This window comes from Bos grunniens, chromosome 2, assembly GCF_055505025.1.
Source record: "Bos grunniens cultivar Pamir isolate PY7600 chromosome 2, Bosgru_T2T1.0, whole genome shotgun sequence".
Taxonomy (NCBI): domain Eukaryota; kingdom Metazoa; phylum Chordata; class Mammalia; order Artiodactyla; family Bovidae; genus Bos; species Bos grunniens.
In genome coordinates this window covers 48,498,659-48,523,874 of record NC_141166.1, presented here as the reverse complement: position 1 = coordinate 48,523,874, position 25,216 = coordinate 48,498,659, and the positions used below count along the sequence as shown (strand labels likewise).

General features: G+C 41.2%; 1 protein-coding gene across 4 annotated transcripts in view; it reads right to left on the bottom strand.

Moving 5' to 3' along the window:
• FTCDNL1 (formiminotransferase cyclodeaminase N-terminal like) overlaps window positions 1-25,216 on the bottom strand; it is a 118,662-nt gene that overhangs the window by 442 nt on the left and 93,004 nt on the right. For 3 of the 4 annotated variants that reach the window (XM_086347241.1, XM_086347278.1, XM_086347285.1), the window contains one exon: window positions 71-1,572. In XM_086347241.1, coding sequence (XP_086203367.1) covers window positions 1,535-1,572 — 38 coding nt within the window. In that variant the 3' untranslated portion in view covers window positions 71-1,534. Of the gene's footprint in view, window positions 1-70; window positions 1,573-25,216 lie in introns of those variants that run through there. The other variant, XR_015144418.1, reaches the window with a different exon arrangement.

Here is a 25,216-nt window from a genome sequence, read left to right as displayed (position 1 = left end):
GTTTCAGTTGTTTGATTTTTACTGTGTGATTAGTCTAAGCATGATATAGAGAAAAGCACGTAAAGCATTATTTTATTTGAAAGCCAGAAGCACATAATGTTTATTAATAAAGAGTCTGGTTTACATAGATTTTATTATTATTGAGCATAAAATGGTTTATATTACAAGCAAGGGTGAAATTACTAACTAATTAGCCTGTGAAGATCATGTTTAATGGAATATATAAATCTAGGGTGTTGCTTTTTTTTTCTGCAAACCTTAAGGGTCTTATTCATTAAACATGTACATATGCAGCCTTTATGCTGAAACAGGGGATTGTGACATATAATTCAAGGTCAAACGATTCATTCTGTTTCTGGATGTCCAAAAATCTCAGAGCTTTAAATTCCTTAACTATTAATGGAAGTTGGTTTCAACACACAGCTGCTGTAGCATGCACACTGAATTCAACCATAACTGATGGTAACTGAGAAAAGCAAAAGTGAAGAACAGACGGGCTAAATTATCTATTTGTCTGTCTGTCTCTCTCTGGATACTGTAGCTTAAAACCCACTTAACTCTTCCAAAGGAACTTTGTTTCTATTAACTTAGAGGATTGCACAATCTTTGTAAACACACCATTCTCGTATATTTCAGTTAAATTTTGTAATAGTACCATAAAATGTGTCAGGCATTGCAATAAACTATCAGTTACAGGAAGCACAAATTGGTATGGGAAAATTACTAGAAACCATGTCTTAGAAGGAAGAAAAAAAAATTTTAAGAACTTGGAAAAAGAATCCTCAATGTTTCCTTAAAATGTGTGTTTCTTATTTTAATAAAAACAGAGATTGTGTGTTTTAAGTCCGGTTTCAGGGTTAGAAGCAGTGTGGCTACTTTATTTCAATGCTAGTCTCTCCAGGCCACTAGAGACTGTAACCTTCCCTCTTTACCTATCTCCTACCACTCTGGAGTAGGAATGCTATCAGGGGCTAAAGCAGGGACAGGCAGACAAATGAATGTTGCCATTTTTTACTTTCAGAAGCCGTTTTAGGGGCAAAACTTAGAGCATATTGGGTTTGCTGTATATTACATCATTGGTTAAAAGTTGATTTGCCATATATCCTGACTCTAGTACTTTCATTCAAAATCCAAGTTAGTAAAGGTGACCAATTCACCTCTGCTCTGGAACAGGAATATGCTTCTTTGCAAGAGTAAAGAGGCCTGGGCTGAGGGCTTGCTGCTGCTACTGCTAAGTCGCTTCAGTCGTGTCCGACTCTGTGCGACCCCATAGACGGTAGCTCACCAGGCTCTCCCGTCCCTGGGATTCTCCAGGCAGGAACACTGGAGTGGGTTGCCATTTCCTTCTCCAATGCGAGAAAGTGAAAAGTAAAAGTGAAGTTGCTCTGTCGTGTCCAACTCTTAGCGACCCCATGGACTGCAGCTTACCAGGCTCCTCCATCCATGGGATTTTCCAGGCAAGAGTACTGGAGTGGGGTGCCATTGCCTTCTCCGGGGCTGAGTGCTTAGACTGGCTGAATGGTAGCAAGTTGTTTCATTTGTCTCTTGCTTGTTTGAACAGCCTCAGAGTGACTACAATAAAAACAAAAAATCAAATCAAAACAGAAAACCCAGCTTAGCTACCATGATAATACTAGAGTGATTTTCAGTTATCCTGGGACCATCCCAACAACCCCAAATGATGAAAACATTATTCACAATGAGATAAGGCTGCATGTTTCCATAAAGGCTCTGACTTTCCATTTTATGGAAATGCTTTTGTTTTAATGGCAGAACTCAGAACGAATCTAGACTTACCAAACCATAAGATTTGTATTCAGGAAATATGTGTTTAGGAAGAACTTCGAATGTTTGCTCTGGAGAGCGTGGGATTCTTGGACAAGGGTGTTTGCGGGCTCTGAGAGCCGGGCTGGCCAGGCGCACATCATTTAAAGATGAACACTGCCCCCTGCTGGCAAGAGGCCGCATTACCTCCCGAAAGTACATGTGAGGGTGGAAAAACCACCACTGTATAAAGGGAAAATTCATTTTGATTCTTTCAACTTTTCTTCAGTTCTTAGCTTGACAGCTGAGTTCAGAAGTATTATAACTGCCAAGCATCACTATTGCATTGCAAGACAACTTGGTTTATTTTATTATTCTCAGCTCATTATGATGAACTACCACCCCTGGCAGAAATCCACCTAAATGAAAAGATAAGAGAAACAAAGACAGCCACTGTGGTGACTGGGAGGGCTTTTAAGATGGACAGGGGCACGGAAAAGAGAAAACTCTGTAAAAACCGATTTGATAGTTTATAATTCGACTCTAGCCAGTCACAGCCTCAAATGCTAGAGAGAGAATTCAAGATGACAGTTCTCAAAGAGCTCACAGAAGGAGCTTAATCATCTAATTTTCTGTCTGTATCTTTTCCTCCTAAACTGAGCACCACAATAGAGTAGCCAGGGAAAGGGTGTGGAGCCCAGGAGTGGGGACTCAGAACTTTAGGAGGGATTAGAGCACTCTAAGGATACTCCAGGGTGTGGCCCCACCCCAGCTTCCTTCCTGCCGGGAAGCTCTCAGAGCAAAGACTCCAGGAGGAAAACTTGTGGGCAGGTTGCTGAGGGGACATCGGACACACAGGTCAGATTCAGTTCCTGAGTACCCGCTGTAACAGTGGGCAGTGTTTACCAGTTATTCATATAGATTGTCCTTTTAATACTGTTCTATAAATACAACTCTCTGAGGAAGGTATTACACCTCAGCCCTTTACGAGTTAGGAAATTTGGAATTGAAAAGATAAAATAGCTTGCTCATGACCATGCAGTCAGCAGGTGGAACAGACCCTGTGCTCATTCCGCTTTAGACATCTGTGGAGTTGACACGCAGCTCTGCTTTCCAAACTTCCCCTGCCAACCTGTGGAAGTTTAGATAGCAATGTGCTGCATGTGGTGATCTAAAAATTCTATTAAATATTCACTCCGTTCATTGATAACATTCCTTGTAGGAAGTCGTTCTGGCCTCCAAAGTACCACCATGCTTTGTAAATAAGAATTAATTCCATATTAAGTGACATTTTATGCCCAAATTCAGAAAAATTATTATACTTAGAGAACAAATCATATATTCCCTCAAAACATCTTTCTTCTCATAGATATTAACTTTAAATAAAATATGATCATGTCACTCCCCTCTGAAAAGTCTTCATTATTCTTTGGAACTGGATAGTAAAAGGTGCTCAGTGTGAAAAGTATTCTAAAATCAAATCAGTTTAAAGAAAGTTTCATTTTATATTGCACTGTGGGAATACCAATAGCTCTGAAAAATCCAACAGTAAGAAAGACTAATTTTGTTGGAACAAACATTTCTCCAACTTATTGAGCCACGCAATAGTATTACTGGAACATTTTTTAACAGATCAAAGAATATGGGGAACACAGTTTAGGGACTATTGGCTTAATGAAAAATTCTAGGTTCTTTAATTGGCACATAAATCTTTCATAAACCAATTCTTGCTCACCTTCAGCTTCTTTTTAACCCTCCATGCAGCCTACAATTGAAACAAATATTTGCTATTTCCTAAATTTATCTTGTTATCTTATGCCTGTGTGTCTTTAAATATACTGGTCCTTCTGCCTGGAGCATCCTTGGACCTCTCTGTCCACTTGGCCACCTCCTAACCATTCTTTCAAGCCTCAAGTCAGCTGTTTCTCTGTGAAGATGCTTCTTTCTCTAACTTCCCCCAGGAAGGTTTAGATACTGCTCCTTCTATATCTGGAACTTTCTGGGTACCTCTTTCCTCTTACTGCAACGTTGTGCATTTTTCTCCTTCTCTTTCCCTATTAACTCTTCAGGAGACCCAAAGTATCCTTACTCCCCAGGATTTATCAATGCCTGGGGAATTTGTTCTGAGATTTCCTTCTTCATTTAACTTCTTTCTTTATTCAAAGCTGTCCTATACAAAGTAATTTCATCTCCTCTTTAATATCTTGATAATGTTAATAATGATAATAGCTAATATTTGAGCGCTTAGTATATGCCAGGCTTCACACTAATTATTTCCCACAGATTAGCTTGCTCAGTGATATGAATATATGATCATTTCCATTCTACAAACAAGGAAATAAAGGCACATGGAAGTTAAGTAATCTGTTCAAGTTCATGGAACAGGTAAATAAATGATCTGTACCCAAAGGATCTGTACGTAAAGATTCTCCACACAGTCTCTATATTCTCTTATAACATTACAGTATAGGACCTATAGTATTATATTCAACAGGAAAAAAAGTTCATTACAATGGAAATAGAAAAACAAGGCATAAGCTTTCTTCCAATTCACCAAGGAAGGGGATAGTGCTTTAGTTGCTAAGTCATGTCTGACTCTTTCATCCCCACGGACATTAGCCTGCCAGGCTCCTCTGTCCATGGTATTCTCCAGGCAAGAATATTGGAGTGGGTTGCCATTTCCTTCTCCAGGGCATCTTCCTGACCCAGGAATTGAACCTGGGTCTCTTGCATTGCAGGCAGATCCTTTAGTGACTGAGCTAGGAGGGAAGCCCGAGGAGGGGGAAGAATTAAATATTTATAGTGCAGTGAAGGAGGATCACAGAAGAACTAATCTGAAAAAAATCCACCTGGCAAGTTCTTGGAGGAAAATGAGAGCATTATAAAGAAGGTTGGGAATATGATTTATTCCCCAATAACGGAGCAGCCTCCAGAGGTTACCTGGAGGGCCAGCTGGGGACTGAACTTGGGGTCAACTGCTGTTCCATCACTGGAGGGAGTGGCATATTGCTGGCAGCTGTGGTTGGGACTGCAGTCACGTGGCCACAACAGGCACAACAACCACCCCACAACTTCAATGTATCTGTCCCGCACCCTGCAGTTTCCCATTTTCAGAAGGGAAACAGGCTCTGAAAGGCCCATGACTGCTCCAGGTTACTCAATCAGTAACAAAGTTGAGCTCAACTCCAGATCTCACCCCAGAGGCCTTCACTCCAGGGAAAAGAAGCTGTCTTTAAAAGCCTGTTAGCATTTTAGCTGCTTCTGTGAACTTGTATTTGCTCTTGTATTTCTTTTTCTTGAATTTTAGCCTAGTCATTCAAAACCAGACTGGATATCCCTTGAGACAGAATGTTATGCTTTTGTCTGTTGGTGTAGAGTGTAAAGTATATCTTCATTGAATACTTGTTCACTGATTAATTAAATGAGGCCCAAGACCAAACACTAGGCGAAGTGGGTGGACCTCTTGACTATCAGGCTGCTGAAGTTGTTGCATCACTCTGTGGGGAACCCTGCCACTCTGTCTCTGATTGGTCTCAAGGCATTCATTAAGTTTCTTGATTTCTCTTTGTCTCCATGGCATAGTTAATAAAAATGAAGATACAGATTTGTCTGAGGGTCCTTCTAGTTCCAAATTTCTAGGGCGAGAGTTTCAACATTGAAGAGAACAGAAATTCCCCCAAGAATACTGACATAACTGGTAAATAATTTGAATTTGCAGTGGTTTGCAGAAGAACTTGAAAGCATGAGTACTATGTTTCCAGTACATAGCTTGCCCTTAAAAATAAATGAATAAAGAAACAGACAGGCTCTTTTCCTAATTCATATGCCTGTTGCAAAGGCTTTCCAACCATAAACCAGGCTGTAGGCTTTATATATATCTTGTAGTATGGCTGATGCCACAATTCGATAGTAATAATGCTGTTTTAAACAGGAGCCAGAGATCACAGAACATGCCTTACATTGCCACCACCTTAACACTTGAGAAAGTCCTGACTTTTTAATGACTATGACTGTTTCAGGAAAACTGCTGGGAAAACCTCAGAGATGCCCTTGGTTGCTGGAATCTTTGCTTTAAGCTGAGAATTTAAACTATTAAACTTTCTGTTATGGAAGGAATTGTGTCCCCCACCTCCCCACCCCAGCAAAGTATACATTGAAACCCTAATTTCCAATGTGACTGTACTTGAGGCAAGATCTTTAGGGCGTAATTAAGGTTAAATGAGGTCATAAGATTGAGGCTCTAATTCAATAGAACTGATGTCCCCCTGAAAAGAAGAAGAAACACCAGAGATCTCTCTCTCTCTCCCCATCATGTGAGGACACAGTGAGAAGATGACCACCTGGAAGCCAGGAAGAAAGGCCTCAGAAGGAATCAAACTCATCAACACCTTGATCTTGAACCACCAGCCTCCAGAACTGTAAGAAAATAAATTTCTGTTGTTTAAGCAACATAGTCTATGGCACTTTGTTATGGCAGCCCTAGTAAAATAATATGCACCCTAAAACCAGTTTTGTGATAGCCCCTAAAATCACTTCCATTTGTATTTAGTGATTAAATCACAGCCTCTGAGACTTGGCCAAAGGCTATAGGCAAAGAGATGGGGAAATGCCACACAAAATCTTGTTCATTTTGTCCTTAGACAACTGGTGAGTCCATGCCTGCCTCTTAGCTAGCACCATGGAAGCATGGCCACCGGGGCAGCAGCTTCCAGAATTTTGTGCTGCTCTACGGGCACCTGCCTGTCTGCGATGTTCCCCACCTGTCAGTTCACTGCTTTGCCTGTGGACCAAGAAAAGAGACGGCAGACCATCACTCCCCTGCTGTGCCCAGTTTTACTAATATTCATCCATCCATTCTGTTATTCAACAAATATTTATTGAAGCCTACTGTATGCCAAGCACTATTTCAGGAACTTGGGATATCGCAGTGAGAAAATAAGCAAAAATTCCCATCTTCATGGAGTTTACATTCTAATGAAATAACTTCTAATGGAGCAAGAATTCTCATTTATTTTATCTTATTTTAATACTGCTCTTTACTTTTCACAAGTTACCTTATCCTTTACTACAGCAGGTTTCCATCTTTAGTCATTTTCTTGATCTGCTTTCCCATGTCCTTTAGTGCATTTTACCAATAGGGATGTGGGGCAAAAGGTAATTGAATCTACTACTTGTCAAGTCTGGAGTACAGAATAACCATCAGAAAGCAAAGCACAAGTGCTTCACAGTCTTAGTTTCCACTAAGCCCTGTACTGGCAGTAAAAACACAAACAAAGTTCCCCATAACCTCTCCATGGGGGCCCTTCTTGGCTGATTTCTTGTAACTCTGTTGCACTGGTTCAGACAAAATCAACCAAGGTCATGACAGTGAAATGCATATTGCACGCTGACCCCAGAATTTGGATATGAGTTACAAGCATGAACTCAAAGCCAGAACACAGGATCTACCCTGTAATTATTTTATTTTTGACTACACAAAGTCTCAATCAAATGGCTATCCTGGGTTCAAAGCACTCTTTTCTGAAAACATCTAGAAACCAACGTATACTTATGTGTAAAATGCACATATTAAATATAAATGATTCAGCAACATGGATCAGATTTTACATACTGTAAAAAAAATCTCTTCTTTAAAGCTGATCACCCTAGACATTACCTTCATCATATTTACAAATCTGTTTGAAGATTAAATCTTTTTTTTCCCCCTTTACCCAAATCAGTAAACAAACTATCAATGTCCCAAGGCTTTATGTTAAAGCAAGAGAATTTCTCTAGGCTGTGGCTAATCACCCTTTGTATTTGTTGTTGTTGTTGTTGTTTCTTAACCCCTCTGACAGTTTTGTCACACTGCAAGCTCACCCTCTCTGAAATGAAGACAGTGACAATAGTATTGAGGAGTATGTGTTTGGGTCAAAAAAAAAATGGGGTTTCATTCCAAGAAACTCATCATACAGAAGTTGCCTAGACTTGACCTTCCGCCATAGAGGAACAAGTTAGAACAAGCTCTTGGAATGGTTGTATATAGTCAAGGCAATCTGATTCTCAAGACAAAGCTTAGTAACCCCCACAATGCAGATGCCAGATCACTAGAGAAATCCAAGTCCTTGACCTTGGAACTCCAATGAGGAAGTCAGCATCTGATGTACAGATGAAGCCCAGCCTGAGAGACATTAAAAACAATGCTTGCTGTTCAGTCACCAAGTTGTGTCCAACTCTTCACAACCCCATGGACTGCAGCACGCGAGGCTTCCCTGTCCCCCACCATCTCCCAGAGTTTGCCCAAGTTCATGTCCATTGAATTAGTGATGCCATCCAACCAAACAGACATTGTTTAAAATCACTGGTATTTGGCCATCATACATCAAACTGGCTTGAAAATCATAATCTTTCTACTAAGGGGTTAGATCCTAAGACTAGCAGAGACACTGAACCCTCATTACATATATTGGAAAGTAACTTCCACCAAGAATCACAAGCAGGTGGGTTAAGACCTCCCTTGGACAAGGTGTTCTCTGCATTTATTTTTCTGTGGGAAATTAAATAAGAAGACCTCACTGCTGGGGCTTGGGTTAAATAAATAAATAAACCCCATCCCCAGCTTCCCAATTGTGTTCCTTGTGTTCAGCATCCTGATTACAGATGAGCGTGTTCCTTGTGTTCTGCCAAACGGAGGTCCTTCTTAACTCCTCTTCTCTCCCCCACCTCCACTAACCTGTCGGGTCACCAGGTCAAGTTCAGACTGACATTCTTCTGCATTTTGTCCTCACTGTTGGCATAAGTAACATCCTGTTTCAAATAAGGTTTAAAAAAAAAAAACCCTCATAAAGCTCCTTGGACATCAAATGGCTCTTACAAAACAACAATTTGATAAATTAAGTGTAAATGAATCAGAAACATGTGGATCAAGTTTCCCTCAGAATACGCATGGGTTTAAGTATTCAGAGGGAAAGTGCTTGGGAAAAACGTGTTCTGAACCCAAAATGTTTGAAAAATAAGCCCAAACTTCTTTGGCAGTTTCCCCACCCCAGATCAACCCACGTGATAAATATTGGTGTGTGTAGGTATAGCGCAGGGTCACGGGGGGCGCTCGCAGCCCTGCCGCCACGACTAATAACTATGGTATATGGAGTGAGCCGTGAAGAGGGGCTGCAAGGCTGAGGCCTCCGGCTCGCCTGTGTTCCCACTCACCCCGGGTTTGTTTTTGTTTGGTTTTTCATATGAGAGCAGAACCGTTGTAATGATTTCCACTACCACTCCCCTCCCCATCGTTTTATTCCCATCGCTGAAACCCTCGGGGAGAATCTACTGTGTGTGACAAAGAACTATGTCTTTTCTCTGTGTTACAGACCTTGGATCGCATCCAGGGCCCCCCTTTTCCCCCGAGGGCTGCTCTGCTCGTTTATGATTCGCATTTCATTGCGGTACACTGAACCCGGCAAGTTGTTGTCTGAACCAGCAGAATGGTGAAAGCTAAAAGTAGCAAGCAAGAAGTCTCCATTCTCATTCTGCCCAGAGTCTGCACTGCCAGAAATCTAAAGCCAAATTTGATCTAAAATTTATACAAGCAAAGAGCATCAACACAAGTACACTCCGTCTCTCTTCTCTTCCCCTTTCCCAAGACCCTCTTGACCTGGGAACCTCTATTTTATGTTTAATTTAATTTCGGGTTGCTAATTATCATCTTTTTCTTTTCCCCCACCCTTATTTGATCTTGTCATTCACTTTCACAAGGTCCTTATTTTATTTTTTTAAGCTTTTTAACCCATGAATCTTTAACTTGCAAAACTGAACAGTCAACTTTTGGAATATGAAAACTATGAACTCCAAAGAGGAAGGAGTAGGCACAAGAAGAGAAGTATAATATTTGGAAGGGAAAATTCAATTTAGAAGGTATTAAAATACACCAAATGTATTCTATATAGGGAAATAATATATTAGCATTTTTTATATTAGCATTTTTATAAATGCTAATGAAAGAGTTATAGGACAGTTTGTTTCTTTGTTTTTAATGAAGTCATCTCTGATATTCCGATAGGTTAGCTGGGACTACAAAAGAAAAGTACTAATTTTAAGACAGATCTCCTAAACTACACATCCTTTTTTGGGAAGTTATACTGAAATATATTCATGGGGAAGTCTTACCAGCACCTCAAAATAACAAGTACCTCCTCCCCTGTATCCCTACCTTTGTTAAGGATAATGGATAAAGTGACTTCTTTTCACACTCCATGTCCAAGAGGCCATGAAGTGAAAATGTTAGTCGCTCAGTCATGTTTGACTCTTTATGACCCCGTGGACTGTAGCCCACTAGGCTCCTCTGTCCTTGGGATTTTCCAGACAAGAATACTGGAGTGGGCTGCCATTTCCTTCTCCAGGGGATTTTCCCAACCCAGGGATTGAACCAGGCTCTCCTGCATTACTGGCAGACACTTTACCTTCTAAGCTACCAGGGATGCCCCAAGAGGCCGTTATGAGTGATTATTTGCTAAATGCTTCCTATTTCCTTCACACCTGAGCCCCTCTGCCTGGGTTTGTACAACCACATGCTCATCTGTTTGTGATCTGTGTGTCAGTCCATCATGCACACTACAATCCTAGTGATGTTTTCTTATGCACCCCTGAGTGTGACCCAGCCCTGCTGAAATCCTGCCATGCCTTCCATTCCTAGGAAACTGGTGCTCAAAAGTCAAGAGGTGGAGGGAAGAAAATTGAGTCGAATCTCCCCCCAGAGCTTTTACATTCTGTATTGTTTCTATAATAACTGCCTTTTCTCCCTCTTGATTGGGAATAGTGTCAGGGCTTACAAGTGAGCTGGAAAGGAATCTGGTTCATTGTGAGGTAGTCACTCTTCCCCTTCCTGCTCACCTCCCCTTCTCCTCCACTCCTCAAAACCTTCTGGCCTTGAAGATGGAGTCTAAACTCCCCAGGGCACAGGAGGCCTTGCAGGAGTAGGGATCCAGCAGCTCTGCCCCAGCTCTGCCCTGCACATACCCTACTGCGGTCACCCATTCTGACTCTCTTCTTTTCTATATTGGTAGTGCCGGCTCTTTTCTCCACCTGAAATGCCCCTTCTTCCCTGACTAACTCCACTTCTCCATCAAGCCTCAACACAAACATTTCTTCTAATCACCTGGGCACACTGGGCCCTTCACATGTCACCTGTCTGTCTCTTTCCCAGAGCAGGACTTCCTGAGGAATGAAACCAGATCTTACCAGTCTTCATTCCCCCTAGAAGATGCTAAATGGTTTTTGAATGACTAGATTCACTCATGTATAAATAAATAAATGAGTAAAAGAAATCACAGTAGTCAGGTCTATATGAGCTGACTCATATGTTTTGCAAACAATTTGTACTAATATCTTATTATTAAACAATTAATCCAACCTGGCCACTAAGCTACCAGCAATAACCAGGCTGCCGTACAACTGAACTAGTTATTTTGGTCATCTTAACATGCAAATGAGATTTAGCCATTTATTGATTGAGCCATATATGAAGTAAATTCTCTCTCTAAAAAAAGAAGTATATAGCAACTATTATAAATTTAAAATACTAACACATTTACTTATTGAGTACTTACTATGTACTGGGCAGTGACTTACATGTTTTATGTGTATTGATTCATTTAGTCCTCAGAAGCTCTGCAAGGTACGTGCCTTTACAGTACCCACTTAACAGATGAGGAAGATACCTACAGGTACCCAGCAGAACACACACAGCCCATGTTCTCACCCAATAGTTTATATCCTGTCTCTCAGGACACAAATGGGCATTGTGTAATTTTTATTAGAAATAGCAAACAATGTTTTCCAAAGGAGAACCATAATTATATTGTCTACAGTTTCCATCCTATATTCAGATCAAAGTGAAACTCTTTTAGTCCTGCTCGACTCTTTGTGACCCCCATGGACTATACAGTCCATGGAATTCTCTAGGCCAGAATACTGGAGTGTGTAGCCTTTCCCTTCTCCAGGGGATCTTCCCAACCCAGGGATCAAACCCAGGTCTCCTGCATTGCAGGCAAATTCTTTTACCAGCTGAGCCACAGAGGAAGCCCATTCAGACTGAAAAGGCCTTGCAAATCCCAGTTGCTCTTGTAGTTAGATCCTGTCACTTCCATTGGTCAATTCATTCATAAAACATAACACAGCAAAAGTTGGGGAGATAAAGTTGTTTCTGACTTAACTGATTTTTGCTCCCTTACCCATAAAACTGGTTTTGAGATGACTTTAACTTAACCATTCCCTGGAGAGCAAAAAACTGGGGTGTCCTGCAGCTTTTAGGATACTGGATTCCAAAAAGGGCCAAAGACATGTCAATCAAGGGAGCAGACCCGGAAGCTGGAGTGACCAGGAGAGGCAGGGAGAGGCTCAAGGTCTCTGACGTGGCTGACTATCCACACAGCCTCTTCTCTCAAGACTCTGAACTTTTAAATGAAAGCATTTAAAAAAGAGTATGGCCTGTCAATGCTCTGTTTAACCAAGATAGGAAACCAGGTTTAGTTAAAGGAGGTGAAAACCATACTTGTAGCCATGTCATCTTTTGCTATTTCTTTTTGTAATCTTGTGTTATAATTACTTTGAAATAACAATAAAAATTAAATCAATAATGGTTCTTCTTTCCTAAAATGTGGGCAGGAGGCTTGTATTCATATTCACCTCCATGGTCTTATCCCAATTCCCAGAGAATCTCAGTTGGGCCTTCTGGTCTACCAGGAGACTCTGTAACCTTGTGTACCTGACACTGAATTCTGTGCCCAGCTCCTCAGTGGAAAGCAGACCATTTAACCTTCCTTCGCCTCTATCTCTCCATCTGTAAAAGATGTGAAATAATGCAGGCCACCTGCTTCCTTCACAGGAGAGTGGTGAGAATTAATGATATCAGGTTAATGCTGTCAGCTTTCTGAAGGGTCCAGGGAATTTGGAATGAGAGACCCCGTATGGATATCAGATATGGTTCCCTAATCAAAGGACTTCGGGCTGTCCATATATCTTCAGAATCAGGGGCATTGGAACACCAGCTTTTCTATTTGTTATTTGAAATGGTGCCCAAAAGAGAAGAGGACAAGACATGACGGAAGGATATGACCGAGACAACCCTTCTGGTGACCGTCCATTCAACATCTGTCCGAGGGGAGGTGATTACAGGCTTCAGATTGCCAAGTCCATTATCATTAGCACATTATTTGGTGCTGAATGCATTGAAAGGACAGGTCAGGCCACAAATGTCTTTGTTAAATGGAGAGCAACCCCCACCCTCATCCTGCCCACTCCAGGCAAGTGTGCTGTGGGGTGCCTTTCTCCCCTCCCCACAACCCTAACTGCACTAGCACCCCATCCTAGGCCCCTACCCCTCATTTAAGAGTTCACAAATCGTTCCTGCTAGTTTAAGCAAAAATGTTCCAAGAGGTAACGGGGCCACGATAATTAATTTTGCTCCTTGACTGGAAGGTGAAAAGCTTTTTATTATGTAAATTATAAATGTCCTGAAGGGAAACTTTATCTCTCTCTCACCAATGAGCCCATCAAGCTGCCTGAATCAGGATTTTTTTTATGTTTATTAGTCTAGGGGGGCCAGTTAGGACGTTTCATGGCTTCTAAGTGCTGACATTTATCTATTGCTTCCAAATAAGCTTAGTGGCAGGGAGCCATGGGCATATCGCTAAATACAGAGGGGTGGGGGGAGAGTCCAACTACAGACAGGCAGTGCAAATGGAGCAAACCTCTGGGCCTGAAAGATGGGTGAGAGCCCACTGCTCCCTGTGCTGAGGGCTTTTGTTTCTCCCTGTATTGACCCTTTATCCCATCTTGCTCTCTTGTGATTCCTTCTGACCTGTCTAATTTCTGCCTTGGCTAATGATACCCTGGGGTTCTGGGCACAGCCAACCCTTCCTCCACAGCCATCATTATCCCTAGCCATACTCTTTAGGCTCTTTGTTTGGGGACCTCTTCACTCTCAAAGAACACTAGAGTGTTTTCCTTCCCTCAGAGGAACAATTTTATACACTAAAATGATTGCATTTTATATATGAGCTTGACTGGGCCCCAGTGCCCAGATATCTGGGCAAATGTTACTCTGGATGTCTCTGTATTTTTGGATGAGATTAAACTTTAAATTGGTAAACTTTGAGTAAAGCAGATTGTTCTTCATGATGTTGGTGGGCCTCATCCAATCAGTAGAAGGCCTGAATAGAGCAAAAGACTGAACTCTGAGCAAGAAGCGATTCTGCAGCAGATGATTTTGGACTTGAATTGTAACACCCACTCTTTGCTTGGCCTCCAGTCTACTGGCCCACCCTGCAGATTCAGGACTTGCAGCCTACAGAAGTCAATTCTTTAAAATCTCTATATATAGATAAAAGATACAGGTGTATACTATTGTTTCTGTTTCTCTGGAGAATCCCGACTAATACCTATGCCTATGAGCATATAGACTAAAACACCACTCCACTCCAAAAGGTTAAGGTATATGATAGTGACCTAACAAGCCTTGAGGACAGGTAAGCTTTGGTGTTCTTATTTGACACAATAACATCTTTTGAACTCTAGCTGGGCTGTTGGGTAACACGTCCTAGACTTCACAGTACAACAGAAAGCTGATAGAAAAGAGGCAGAGAGAGGTGAGATGAGTGTTTTCTAAACAGTCCAGATTTGAGTGCAGGCTCTGCATCCTTCATTTAGGAAGTAATAACTTATGGCTGATTCATGTTGAGGTTTGACAGAAAACAACAAAATTTTGTAAAGCAATTATCCTTAATTAAAAATAATTTAAAAAAGAGAAGTAATAAACCTATCTCACTGATGGACATATGGCACAATTTCATAAGAAGCTTATAGGAAGAGTTTCATCTTCCAACACTACAAAGGTCTAGACACACAGAGGAGATGAAACAGTGCCTTGCTTTCCTGGAGCTTATAATCTAGTGTAGGATTCGGGTATTAAACAGAAAACACGTGTGTGCTCAGTTGAGTCCAGATCTTTGCAACCCTTTGGACTGTAGCCTGCCAGGTTCCTCTGTCCATGAGATTCTCTAAGAATACTAGAGTGGGTTGCCATTTCCTCCTCCAGGGGATTTTCCTGACCCAGGGGTTGCACCTGAGTCTCCTGTGTCTCCTGCATTGCAGGCAGATTCTTTACCCCTTGAGCCATAAAGTCACATGCAAATATATGTCACGATACCTGCTGAATTCCACTAGAGGAAATAAACTTGTTTCATTATAAGTTGAAAGGAAAAGTGAAAGTGAAGTTGCTCAGTCATGTCTGACTCCTTGCAACACTATGGACTGTAGTCTGCCAGGCTCTTCCATCCATGGAATTCTCCAGGCAAGAATACTAGGGTGGGTTGCCATTTCCTTTTCCAGGGGATCTTCCCAACCCAGGGATCAAACCTAGGCCTCCTACATTTCAGGCAGACTCTTTAACATCTGAGCCACAAGGTAAGCTCAAGAGACAACAGTTTAGAGAAACTGAAAAACAAATCGGAGTTGCCAAAGTTAGGGGAGAGCATTTCAAGTGAAGCAGCAGCTGATGTGGAGCTTTTAGGCAGGGCAGATCTCAATGAAAAGCAAAGGAAAGGGAGTGTGGAGAGTGGAACCCTGGCGTGAGGAGGGGTAGGCAGGGCCAAGCATGCCAGAGCCCGTCTGCCCTGAAGAGGAAGCTGTGTTTTCTCCAAGTACAGTGAAAAGCTAGTGAAGTATTTTAAGCAGAAGAGTGGCATTATCTTAATTTCTATTTGCAAAAATTATTTTGGCTTCCTCTGTGTGGAAAATAGATTGGAGAGTAGAGAGTACATATGGTAAGACCAACATGATGGACATTTTTGTGTCCTCTCTTCTCCAACTGGATAAGGGGAAACCTATATTTGCCAGTCCCACCTTGGCTTGGTACCTTGTGGAGAGATTTTTGCTTATAGGGGGATATATTTAATTGAAATATATAATTGAAAAATGGAGAAATAAGAGAGAGAGACATGGGTGAGGGAGGGGGTCGAAAGGAAGGAATTATAGTAAATAAGAACGTTATTTGAGGCTTCTTTCTTTTTCTGGGAGCAACTTGCAAGGATAGAAAACCAGTGGAGAAGGAAAGGGGAATTTAAACTATTGTGGATTATGATGAGATCTTTCTATATTTATCAAGAAAAGTAAGTTAAGAATGAAAGTGAAAGTTGCATCTGACTCTTTGCAATCCTGAGGACTATACAGTCCATGAAATTCTCCAGGCCAGAAGACTGGAGTGGGTAGCCTTTCTCTTCTCCTGGGGATCTTCCCAACCCAGGGATCGAACCCAGGTCTCCCACATTGCAGGAGGATTCTTTACCAACTAAGAACTACGAGGGGAGCCCCAAGTTAAGAACAGGAGTCCTTTATTAATTACTGCTGGTTGTCGGATGGTGCTTCCCTGTGTCTTCCACTCCTCCATGACTGGACTATGTAGGACTTTATAAAAGGGTTGTCACTTTACAAAAGGTATATTTAAGCACCCAACAGATGAGAGCAATGGACTTGGCTGATAGACGAGGACCTTGGGACCTGCTAGAGGTGGTGGAGACATAAACTAAAAGAAGGAACAGAGCTGACATTGTCCTCAAATCCCTCGTTTTCTCCCCTTCTTCCATGTAAAAACATTTTATCTCAGCACTTAGATACCCAGAGTACAGACTCTAATCCCCAGATTCTTTTAGAGTTGAATATGAGTGACTTTGTGGCCAAATTACGGCTAATGGGATGAGTGCCATTTCCAGAACATGCCCCTCAAAGAAAGTGGCGTCCCCTCTCCTGGCCCCTTTTCTCCATTTCCACAGGCTGGACTGTGGTGTGTGGTAAACCATCTTGGATGATAAGGTACCATCCATACAACACACCTGGGGTGGTGGAGCTAAAGACAGAGGCACCTAGAGCCCCCACACTCCATCAGGCCAAGATGGCAAACACTTGAACTAGTATGTAAGGAAGAAATAACTTTTAGCTTATTTAAGCCATTATTTTAAACCATATCCTAAGTAATACCACTTGTTTACTAGAGAGCCTCTAGTTCTCTCTAAAATTTTCCTGTCTCTCCCACTAGAGATGTGGGGGTAAAAAACCAGGGTGGTATCTTCTCACTACCCTGTTCATAGACTGGGGGACTCAGGGATCTCATAACTATGCCCTGAAGGTTAGATAAGCAGCAATTTACAAACTGAATATATATTGTTCTGTACCCACTTCCTTAGCTGTGGTTAATTAAAAATTTAAACACATACGCAACTGAAAAAAATTTTTCCCAGTATTTCTTAAAAAAAAAAAAAACAGTTTCAACACTTACAGTGGTAAAAATTTCCAATCAGGCTTTGGAAAATCTCTGCAAAAGACATTCCCACATACTCGAAACTGTGAAATCCATCATAGAGAACATGATATCTGAGTAAAAGACTCTAGTTTTACTACCAGCCCCACAAGTGACATCACAGGCAGCCTGCCTGAGCACTTTAATGCTGTGTACCTCTATTTCACATTTCGGAAAGAGCAGCTGTTCTAAAGAAATATTGTGAGGATTCGCATCCTAGATACCTGGAGTGAAAGAGGACATCACTGGGCACCTGGTCCAAGCATCCACCCAATGCCTGTTTCCCTGTCATCACTTCCTTGATAAGAAGACTGCCTTCCAAAATAGTCTGTTTCCAGGTGGTAAGGATCTCATTATTATTCAGCTTAGTATAGTTGAATCATACCACAGTAAGCATTTGCTAAAAACACCACTTTTAGGAATTCCCTGCAGTTCAGTGGCTAGGACTCAGTGTTTTCACTGCCAGAGCCTGGGTTCAGTCCCTGGTCGGGGAACTAGGATCCCACAAGCTGCGTGGCATAGCCAAAAATAAAAGCACCATTTTTACTCTGTCACACTGCTTTTTTGTGACAATGATATGAAAAAGAAAAATCAGCATGGCAAAGTGAAGGGAGGACAGACTCTCAAAGTCAGGCGAATCTGGCCTTGAACTCAGGTCTACCATTTATGTGACCTGGGGCAAGTCACTTAATGTCTTTAAGCTTCCGAGGTTATTGTAACGTGTATTTTAGGGCCCACAAATGGTGAAATATCCAGGGACACATAACTCCTGTACATAGGACTTAGTTAATAACTAACTTGGCTGTTGTTTTGCTATTACTACATTTATCATTGTCAGTCTTATAGTCACTCTAGGAACCGGCCCAGCTTTGCCACTCACCAACTATGTGACCTTGAGTAAGGTTCTTAATTCTTCTGGGCCTCCATTTCCCCATCTGTAAATGAGGAGTGATGGTAATACATCACAAGTGTGCTGTGAAGGTTAAATGTATAAAACAATATAAAACACTTTGAACTGAGCTTTAGTAATTGTGTTACATAAATGTCAGCTTCTGTAACTATCAGTCAAACTAAAAATTATTAGGAAAGCTCTCAGCTATAAGGTAAAATGAAGATCATGAATGGGGATATTTTGGAACAGTGCCTAAAAGAAAACCTCTTTTATTTGCCCTTTATAGTAAATTTGCTTCTCTAAATATGCTTTTCATTTTGATAATGTTAAGTGTTCTCAACATGAAGCAGTAAGTAGTACAGGGAACAGGAGACAATCTGGGGTTTAAAGTGGGCAGATGGAAGTCTAATATGTTTAAAGTTCTCAGAAATATTTTAAATAAAATCATAGAAAATGTGCATTTGAGAACCTTCTCTTATCTTATTCCCAATGCTGCTGCTACTGCTGCTAGCTGAGCTGAAAAGCTCAGAAGAAAGCATGGTTGACAGAGCATGGGAATAGGAGCCTGGTTTCTTTAGGGCTTGGGCCAGGTCTTTCCACCAACCAGCTGGCTGACTTACATTGTATCACTTAACATCTCTGAGCCTCAATTTCCTTATGCAAAGTGAGAGGCTTAATTAGAAGATCTCTAAAATGCCTGGGATTTCTCAGATTAAGATTCCATGTGAACCTGCTCCGATACACATTTGCAGGCAAACGGTCCTCCCTAGTTTTAGGGATAACTTTCCAAGGTGACTTATTCCATATCCCATTAAGTAATCTCAAGGTTTTAGAGTGCTGTTTGTTTGTTTGTTTGTGCCGCTGCTGCTAAGTTGCTAGAGTCGTCTCCGACTCTGTGTGACCCCATAGGCGGCAGCCCACCAGGCTCCTCCATCCCTGGGATTCTCCAGGCAAGAGTACTGGAGTGGGTTGCCATTTCCTTCTCCAGTGCATGAAAGTGAAAAGTGAAAGTGAAGTCGCTCTGTCGTGTCCCACTCTTAGCGACCCCATGGACTGCATGCAGCCTACCAGGCTCCTCCGTCCATGGGATTTTCTAGGCAAGAATACTGGAATGGGGTGCCATTGCCTTCTCCTTGTTTGTTTGTAGAGACCTATAAATGCAATGGTACTGTATCAGTCATAGTAGGTTAGGTTATGCTATGATAACAAATAATTCCAAATATCTCAGTGGCTTTCAATAACTCTGTTTTGTTTTTACTAACACTATATGTCAGCTGTTGCCCTGCTCCACGTCTTCATTTCAGGACCTAGGGTGAAGAAGCAGCCTCTGTCTGGCAGTTGCTGTTCTTCTGGAGAAGGTGGCTCTTAAAACTACAGCATGTAAATTATACACATCACTTCTACCTATATTTTATTGGCTAAAGCAAATCACATGGTTTCTCCTGACTTCAGCAAAGAGGGTATGACTAATTCATCCACCCGTGGGAAAAAAAAAACACAGTTGGCAGAGAAAATAGAGTATTTGGTGAACACCAGTACAATCTATGACAGAGGTCAATGGAGAATTTATCTCCTGAATTGGAAAATTACCTGTCCCTAAAAGGAAGGAAAAAGAACTCTGTTGAAGGCAAACATCCATACAGGAGTATTTGGAACCCAAGAACATAAAGGTAAGGACACTCACTTCTAGGAAAACTACTAGTGGAGGAAGCAGTTGTCTTTTTTGCTACTTTGTGAGAAAAATAAACGCCAAACAAATACGGGGGGCGGGGGGAAATAAGGAATAGGGTGCCGATAGGGATGCGGAGAGAGAAGAGGAGCTGGGGAAACCCAGTCTTGGAGAGACGACACCATTTTCTGCAGCTCCAGGCGGCTCCAGCTAATGACTGCGTGCAAGCAGAGTGTGCGTGCTAAGGGTGCCAGCAAGTACATAAAAGGCAGAGCAAGAAGGATCAACATGTTTTGCTGCCATTTCCAGGAAAGGGATGGTGTCCCCAGCAGCCTCCCACAGTAGATGACCAGGAAAAAAAGCAAACACATATAACACTCATTGCAACTCCGAGTCGTGACTACTGTGTTTCATAGCACATCCTCCCTCAAATCCTGGCTGCGAACCAGCCCAGCCACTTGAAGCAGCGCTGGCAGCGTGCTCTCTCTCTTGGCACTGGGTACGCATGGCAGCTGGATGGCTTGTAGTCAGTGCAGTTTTGCAGCTGGTGGTGGTAGCAATTGGCAAAAACTAGCTGTCCAGATGGGCATTAAATTTTCTTTAATGTTTATAATATGTCAAAAGAGAATAATCCTATGTCAAAGTGGCTTACAAGAACTTTGTCTCAGGAGCTTACAGAAATTCCTTTATGACAAGATGGAGGTTGCTTTATTCCGGCTACATATATGAGTCCTCTTCCCTTAAATTAGGTCCAGGGGCTCCTGCACAATGGAATCTCCTTTCGCTAAGAAGGGCTTTGGTCGGGGGAGGGGGCTCTCCAACCTATTCTCTTTCTCAGGTTTTCCACAATTCATTGATCGTTAGCCAACATGTGGCAGTACAGTCACAGGATTTGAACTGAGGGTCCAAAAGGAAAATAATGTTTGATTCTGGAATTGTTATGTTCCTCAGAGGGACCAGTAGCGTTCAGGTAATGTTATAAAATTAGGAGTAAAATAATAACTGTGTTGTGTAGAAAAAAATAGCACTGGGCAAAATATTTTCAGATACATAAAACAGGCAAGGAATGAATATCTGAAACATGTATTTTTAAATCACTATAAATCAATGAGAAAAACAAAGCAACAGCAATCGGTTTTTAAAATATGCTTATGGTATAGTATGCTTCTCATAGAAGAGGAGATTACGATGACTTGTACATTATGAAATGATGATCAGCCTCATTAGTTTTGTGATCAGGGAAGAAAAGCAAGATACCATCCTCACCAAACTAAAGACTGTGTTCCATCAGAGGTGGTGAGCTTGTGAGTCAAGGTGTGCCCCCATACCACATACACTGCTGGGGGGAACAGCCAAGTATACAAAGCAGTATGACCACTTTGGAGGATAACCTCTCAGTAGCCATAAAAGGTCAATGCAAAAGGCCTATCACTCAGAAAATCCTTCTTCACCTCTACTTCCTTCTCCCACCCTCATGCACGAACGTTCACAAGTATGCACAGGAAGGTTATGCATTGATATTCATGACAGCAGTACAACTCAAAGGATGGTCCTTGAACCACCAGCATCAGAGTTCTGAGAATGTTTACATTAGCATGTCTAATGCTTGTTAAAAATGGGACCGGTATTCCATCCCACAACTTCTGAATTAGAGAATGTGAGGGTGAGGCCAGGAATCTGTTTTAACAAGCCCCTCTGGTGATTCTGACATTTATGAAACTTTGAGCAGTACTGTGTCATAACATCGTTTGTAATGGAGGAAAAACGGAAACAATCTAAGCTCTCATCATATGCTATGGCTTATTTATATTTTAGAAAATCAGCTAGCAGTTTAAAAGAATGAGGTTGATACATGCTGATCTAGAAAAATATCCAAGATAGACAATATTGTAGAATCAGATGCAATGTAAAGTAGTATTTATGTTTTTTAAAAGCTATAGAACAATATCATGTATTTCTACATACACATTTCTACATATATATATGTATATATGTACATTGTATGTATACATGTAAACATTCAGCAAAATGTCGTATCAATTGATAATAGTGGTTATTCTGGAAAGGGTTTGGAACTGGAACAGCAGTCAAGAAAGACTATAGTTTCGGGGGAACTACATTCAATATATTATCATAACCTACAGTGGAAAAGAATCTAAAAAAGAATATGTACAAACACACACACAAATATATATGTATAACTGAATTACTCTGCTGTATCTGAAACTAACACAGGATTGCTGCTGCTGCTCTGCTAAGTCACTTCAGTCTTGTCTGACTCTGTGTGACCCCATAGATGGCAGCCCATTAGGCTCCTCTGTCCCTGGGATTCTCCAGGCAAGAACACTGGAGTGGGTTGCCATTTCCTTCTCCAATGTATGAAAGTGAAAAGTGAAAGTGAAGTCCCTCAGTCGCAGCCGACTCTTAGCGACCCCATGGACTGCAGCCTACCAGGCTCCTCCGTCCATGGGATTTTCCAGGCAAGAGTACTGGAGTGGGGTGCCATTGCTTTCTCTGTAAATCAACTATATTTTAATGAAAAATTTTTAGAAAGACTAACCTTTTGTCATTTGATTTTTTTGTAAGGGCTTATATGTGAACTATTTGTAAAACTATATTTCTAGCTGGAGATCTGGGTCCTAGACCCAACCTGGGCACCATCTAATTTCATCATCTTGTGCACATGTCAGCTTCCTCAGGCTTCAGCTTCCTAAACTGCCAAACCAGGAATCAGACCAGTCAAGTCCAGAGTCATTTTATCCAGCTTTATCTTGCTACAATTTTTGTCAGAGTCGTCTGAATGTGAAAATTAGGTTGCATAATATATTTGACCAAAGAAATAAAGGGAAGCATGCATATCTATGTCCCTTGAGGAATGAGTTAATAATTGCTTCCACATGTCATCTTAAGACTAATGACTTACATGAGACTTCTTGTGTTTAACTGTCACTTTTGGCTATATGAAGCTTTTTATTTTTAAAATTAAAAGTCTAGAGACTTGATAAAACAAATTCCTCCTTTAATTTTTCCAAGGGCTGGGTATAAGTGAATCTTTAGGACCCTGATTTTAATAGCATCAGTGTATGAAAATAAATAATGACTAAAATAAATAATACATCCTAGCAGAAGGTCTCAGCTCAGGCAATAATCATGCATGTGATGATCATATAATTACTTTGGACACAAAGATGGTGTTAGATTGAAAATCTGCAATGATGGTGCCATGTTTCCATTAAACAAAAAAAACTAGAGACTTCTTTTCTATTTCTTCAGTTTTTCATTTGTTGTTGTGGTTCAGTCGTTCAGTGGTGTACATCTCTTTGCGACCCCATGGACTGCAGCACAACAGGCTTCCCTGCCCCTCACCATCTCCCAGAGTTTGCTCAAACTCATGTCTACTGAGTCTGTGATTTCATCCAACCATCTTATCCTCTGTTGTCTCCTTCTCCTTCTGCCTTCAATCTTTCCCAGCATCAGGGTCTTTTACAAGGAGTCAGTTCTTCCCATCAGGCGGCCAAAGTACTGGAGCTTCAGCTTCAGCATCAGTCCTTCCAATGAATATTCAGGATTGATTTCTTTAGGATTGACTGTTTGGATCTCCTTGCAGTCCAAGGGACTCTCAAGAGTCTTCTCTAACACCACAGTTCAAAAGCATCAATTCTTCAGTGCTCAGCCTTCTTTATGGTCCAACTCATACATCCATACATGACTACAGGAAAAACCATAGCTTTGACTATACAGACTTTTGTTGGCAAAGTAATGTCTATGCTTTTTAATATGCTATCTAGGTTTGTCATAGCTTTACTTCCAAGAAGTAAGTTTCTTTTAATTTCATGGCTACAGTCACTATCTGCAGTGATTTTGGAGCCCAAGAAAATAAAGTCTCTCACTGTTTCCATTGTTTCCCCATCTGTTTGCCATGAAGTGATGGGACTGGATACCATGCTCTTAGTTTTTTGAATGTTGAGTTTTAAGCCAGCTTTCACTTTCATCAAGATGCTCTTTAGTTCCTCTTTGCTTTCTGCCATAAGCATAGTGTCATCTGCATAACTGAGGTTATTGATATTCTCCCAGTAATCTTGATTCCAGCTTGGTTTCATCCAGCCCAGCATTTCTCATGATGTACTCTGCATATAAGTTAAAAAGGCATATAAGTTAAAAGACAATATACTGCCTTGATGTACTCCTTTATTAATTTGGAGCCAGTCCATTGTTCTATGTCGGTTCTAACGGTTGCTTCTTGACATGCATACAAGTTTCTCAGGAGGCAGGTAAAGTGATCTGGTATTCCCATCTCTTTCAGAATTTTCCACAGTTTGGTGTGATTCACACAGTCAAAGGCTTTAACATAGTCAATGAAGCAGATGTTTTTCTAGAATTCTCTTGCTTTTTCTATGATCCGATGGATGTTGGCAATTTGATCTCTGGTTCCTCTGCCTTTTCTAAATCCATTTGGAACACTGGAAATTCTCAATTCACGTACTACTGAAGACTGGCTTGGAAGATTTTGAGCATTACTTTGCTAGTGTATGAGATGAGTGCAACATTCTTTGGCATTGCCTTTCTTTGGGATTGGAATGAAAATTGACCATTTCCAGTCCTGTGGCCACTGAGTTTTCCAAATTTGCTGGCATATTCAGTTCAGTTCACTTTCACAGCATCATTTTTAGGATTTGAAGTTACTCAGCTGGAATCCTATCACCTCCACGAGCTTTGTTCGTAGTGATGCTTCCTAAGGTCCACTTCACTTCACACTCCGGGGTGTCTGACTCTAGATGAGTGATCACACCATCCTGGGGATCTGGGTCATGAAGATCTTTTTTGTATAGTTCTTCTGTGTTTTCTTGCCACCTCTTCTTAATATCTTATGCTTCTGTTAGGTCCATACCATTTCTGTCCTTTATTGTGCCCATCTTTGCATGAAATGTTCCCTTGGTATCTCTAACTTTCTTGAAGAGATCTCTAGTCTTCCCCATTCTGTTGTTTTCCTCTATTTCTTTGCACTGATCACTTTCTTTCTTTCTTATCTCTCCTTTCTTTTCTTTGGAATTCTGCATTCAAATAGGTATATCTTTCCTTTTCTCCTTTGCCTTTCACTTCTCTTCTTTCCTCAGCTATTTGTAAGGCCTCCTTAGACAACCATTTTGCCTTTTTGCATTGGATGGTTTTGAACACTGCCTCTTGTACAATGTTACAAACCTCTTTCCATTGTTCTTCAGGCACTCTGTCTATCAGATCTAATCCCTTCAATCTATTTGTCACTTCCACTGTGAAAAATCACTAAGGGATTTGACCTAGTTCATACCTGAATGCCTTAGTGGTTTTCCCTATTTTCTTCAATTAACATCTGAATTTTGCAATAAGGAGCTCATGATCTGAGCCACAGTCAGCTCCTTGTCTTGTTTTTGCTGACTGTATAGAGCTTCTCCATCTTCAGCTGCAAAGAATATAATCAACCTGATTTTGATATTGACCGTCTGGTGATGTCCATATGTAGAGTCTTCTCTTATGTTGTTGGAAGAGGGTATTTGCTACAACAAGTGCGTTCTCTTGGCAAAACTCTGTT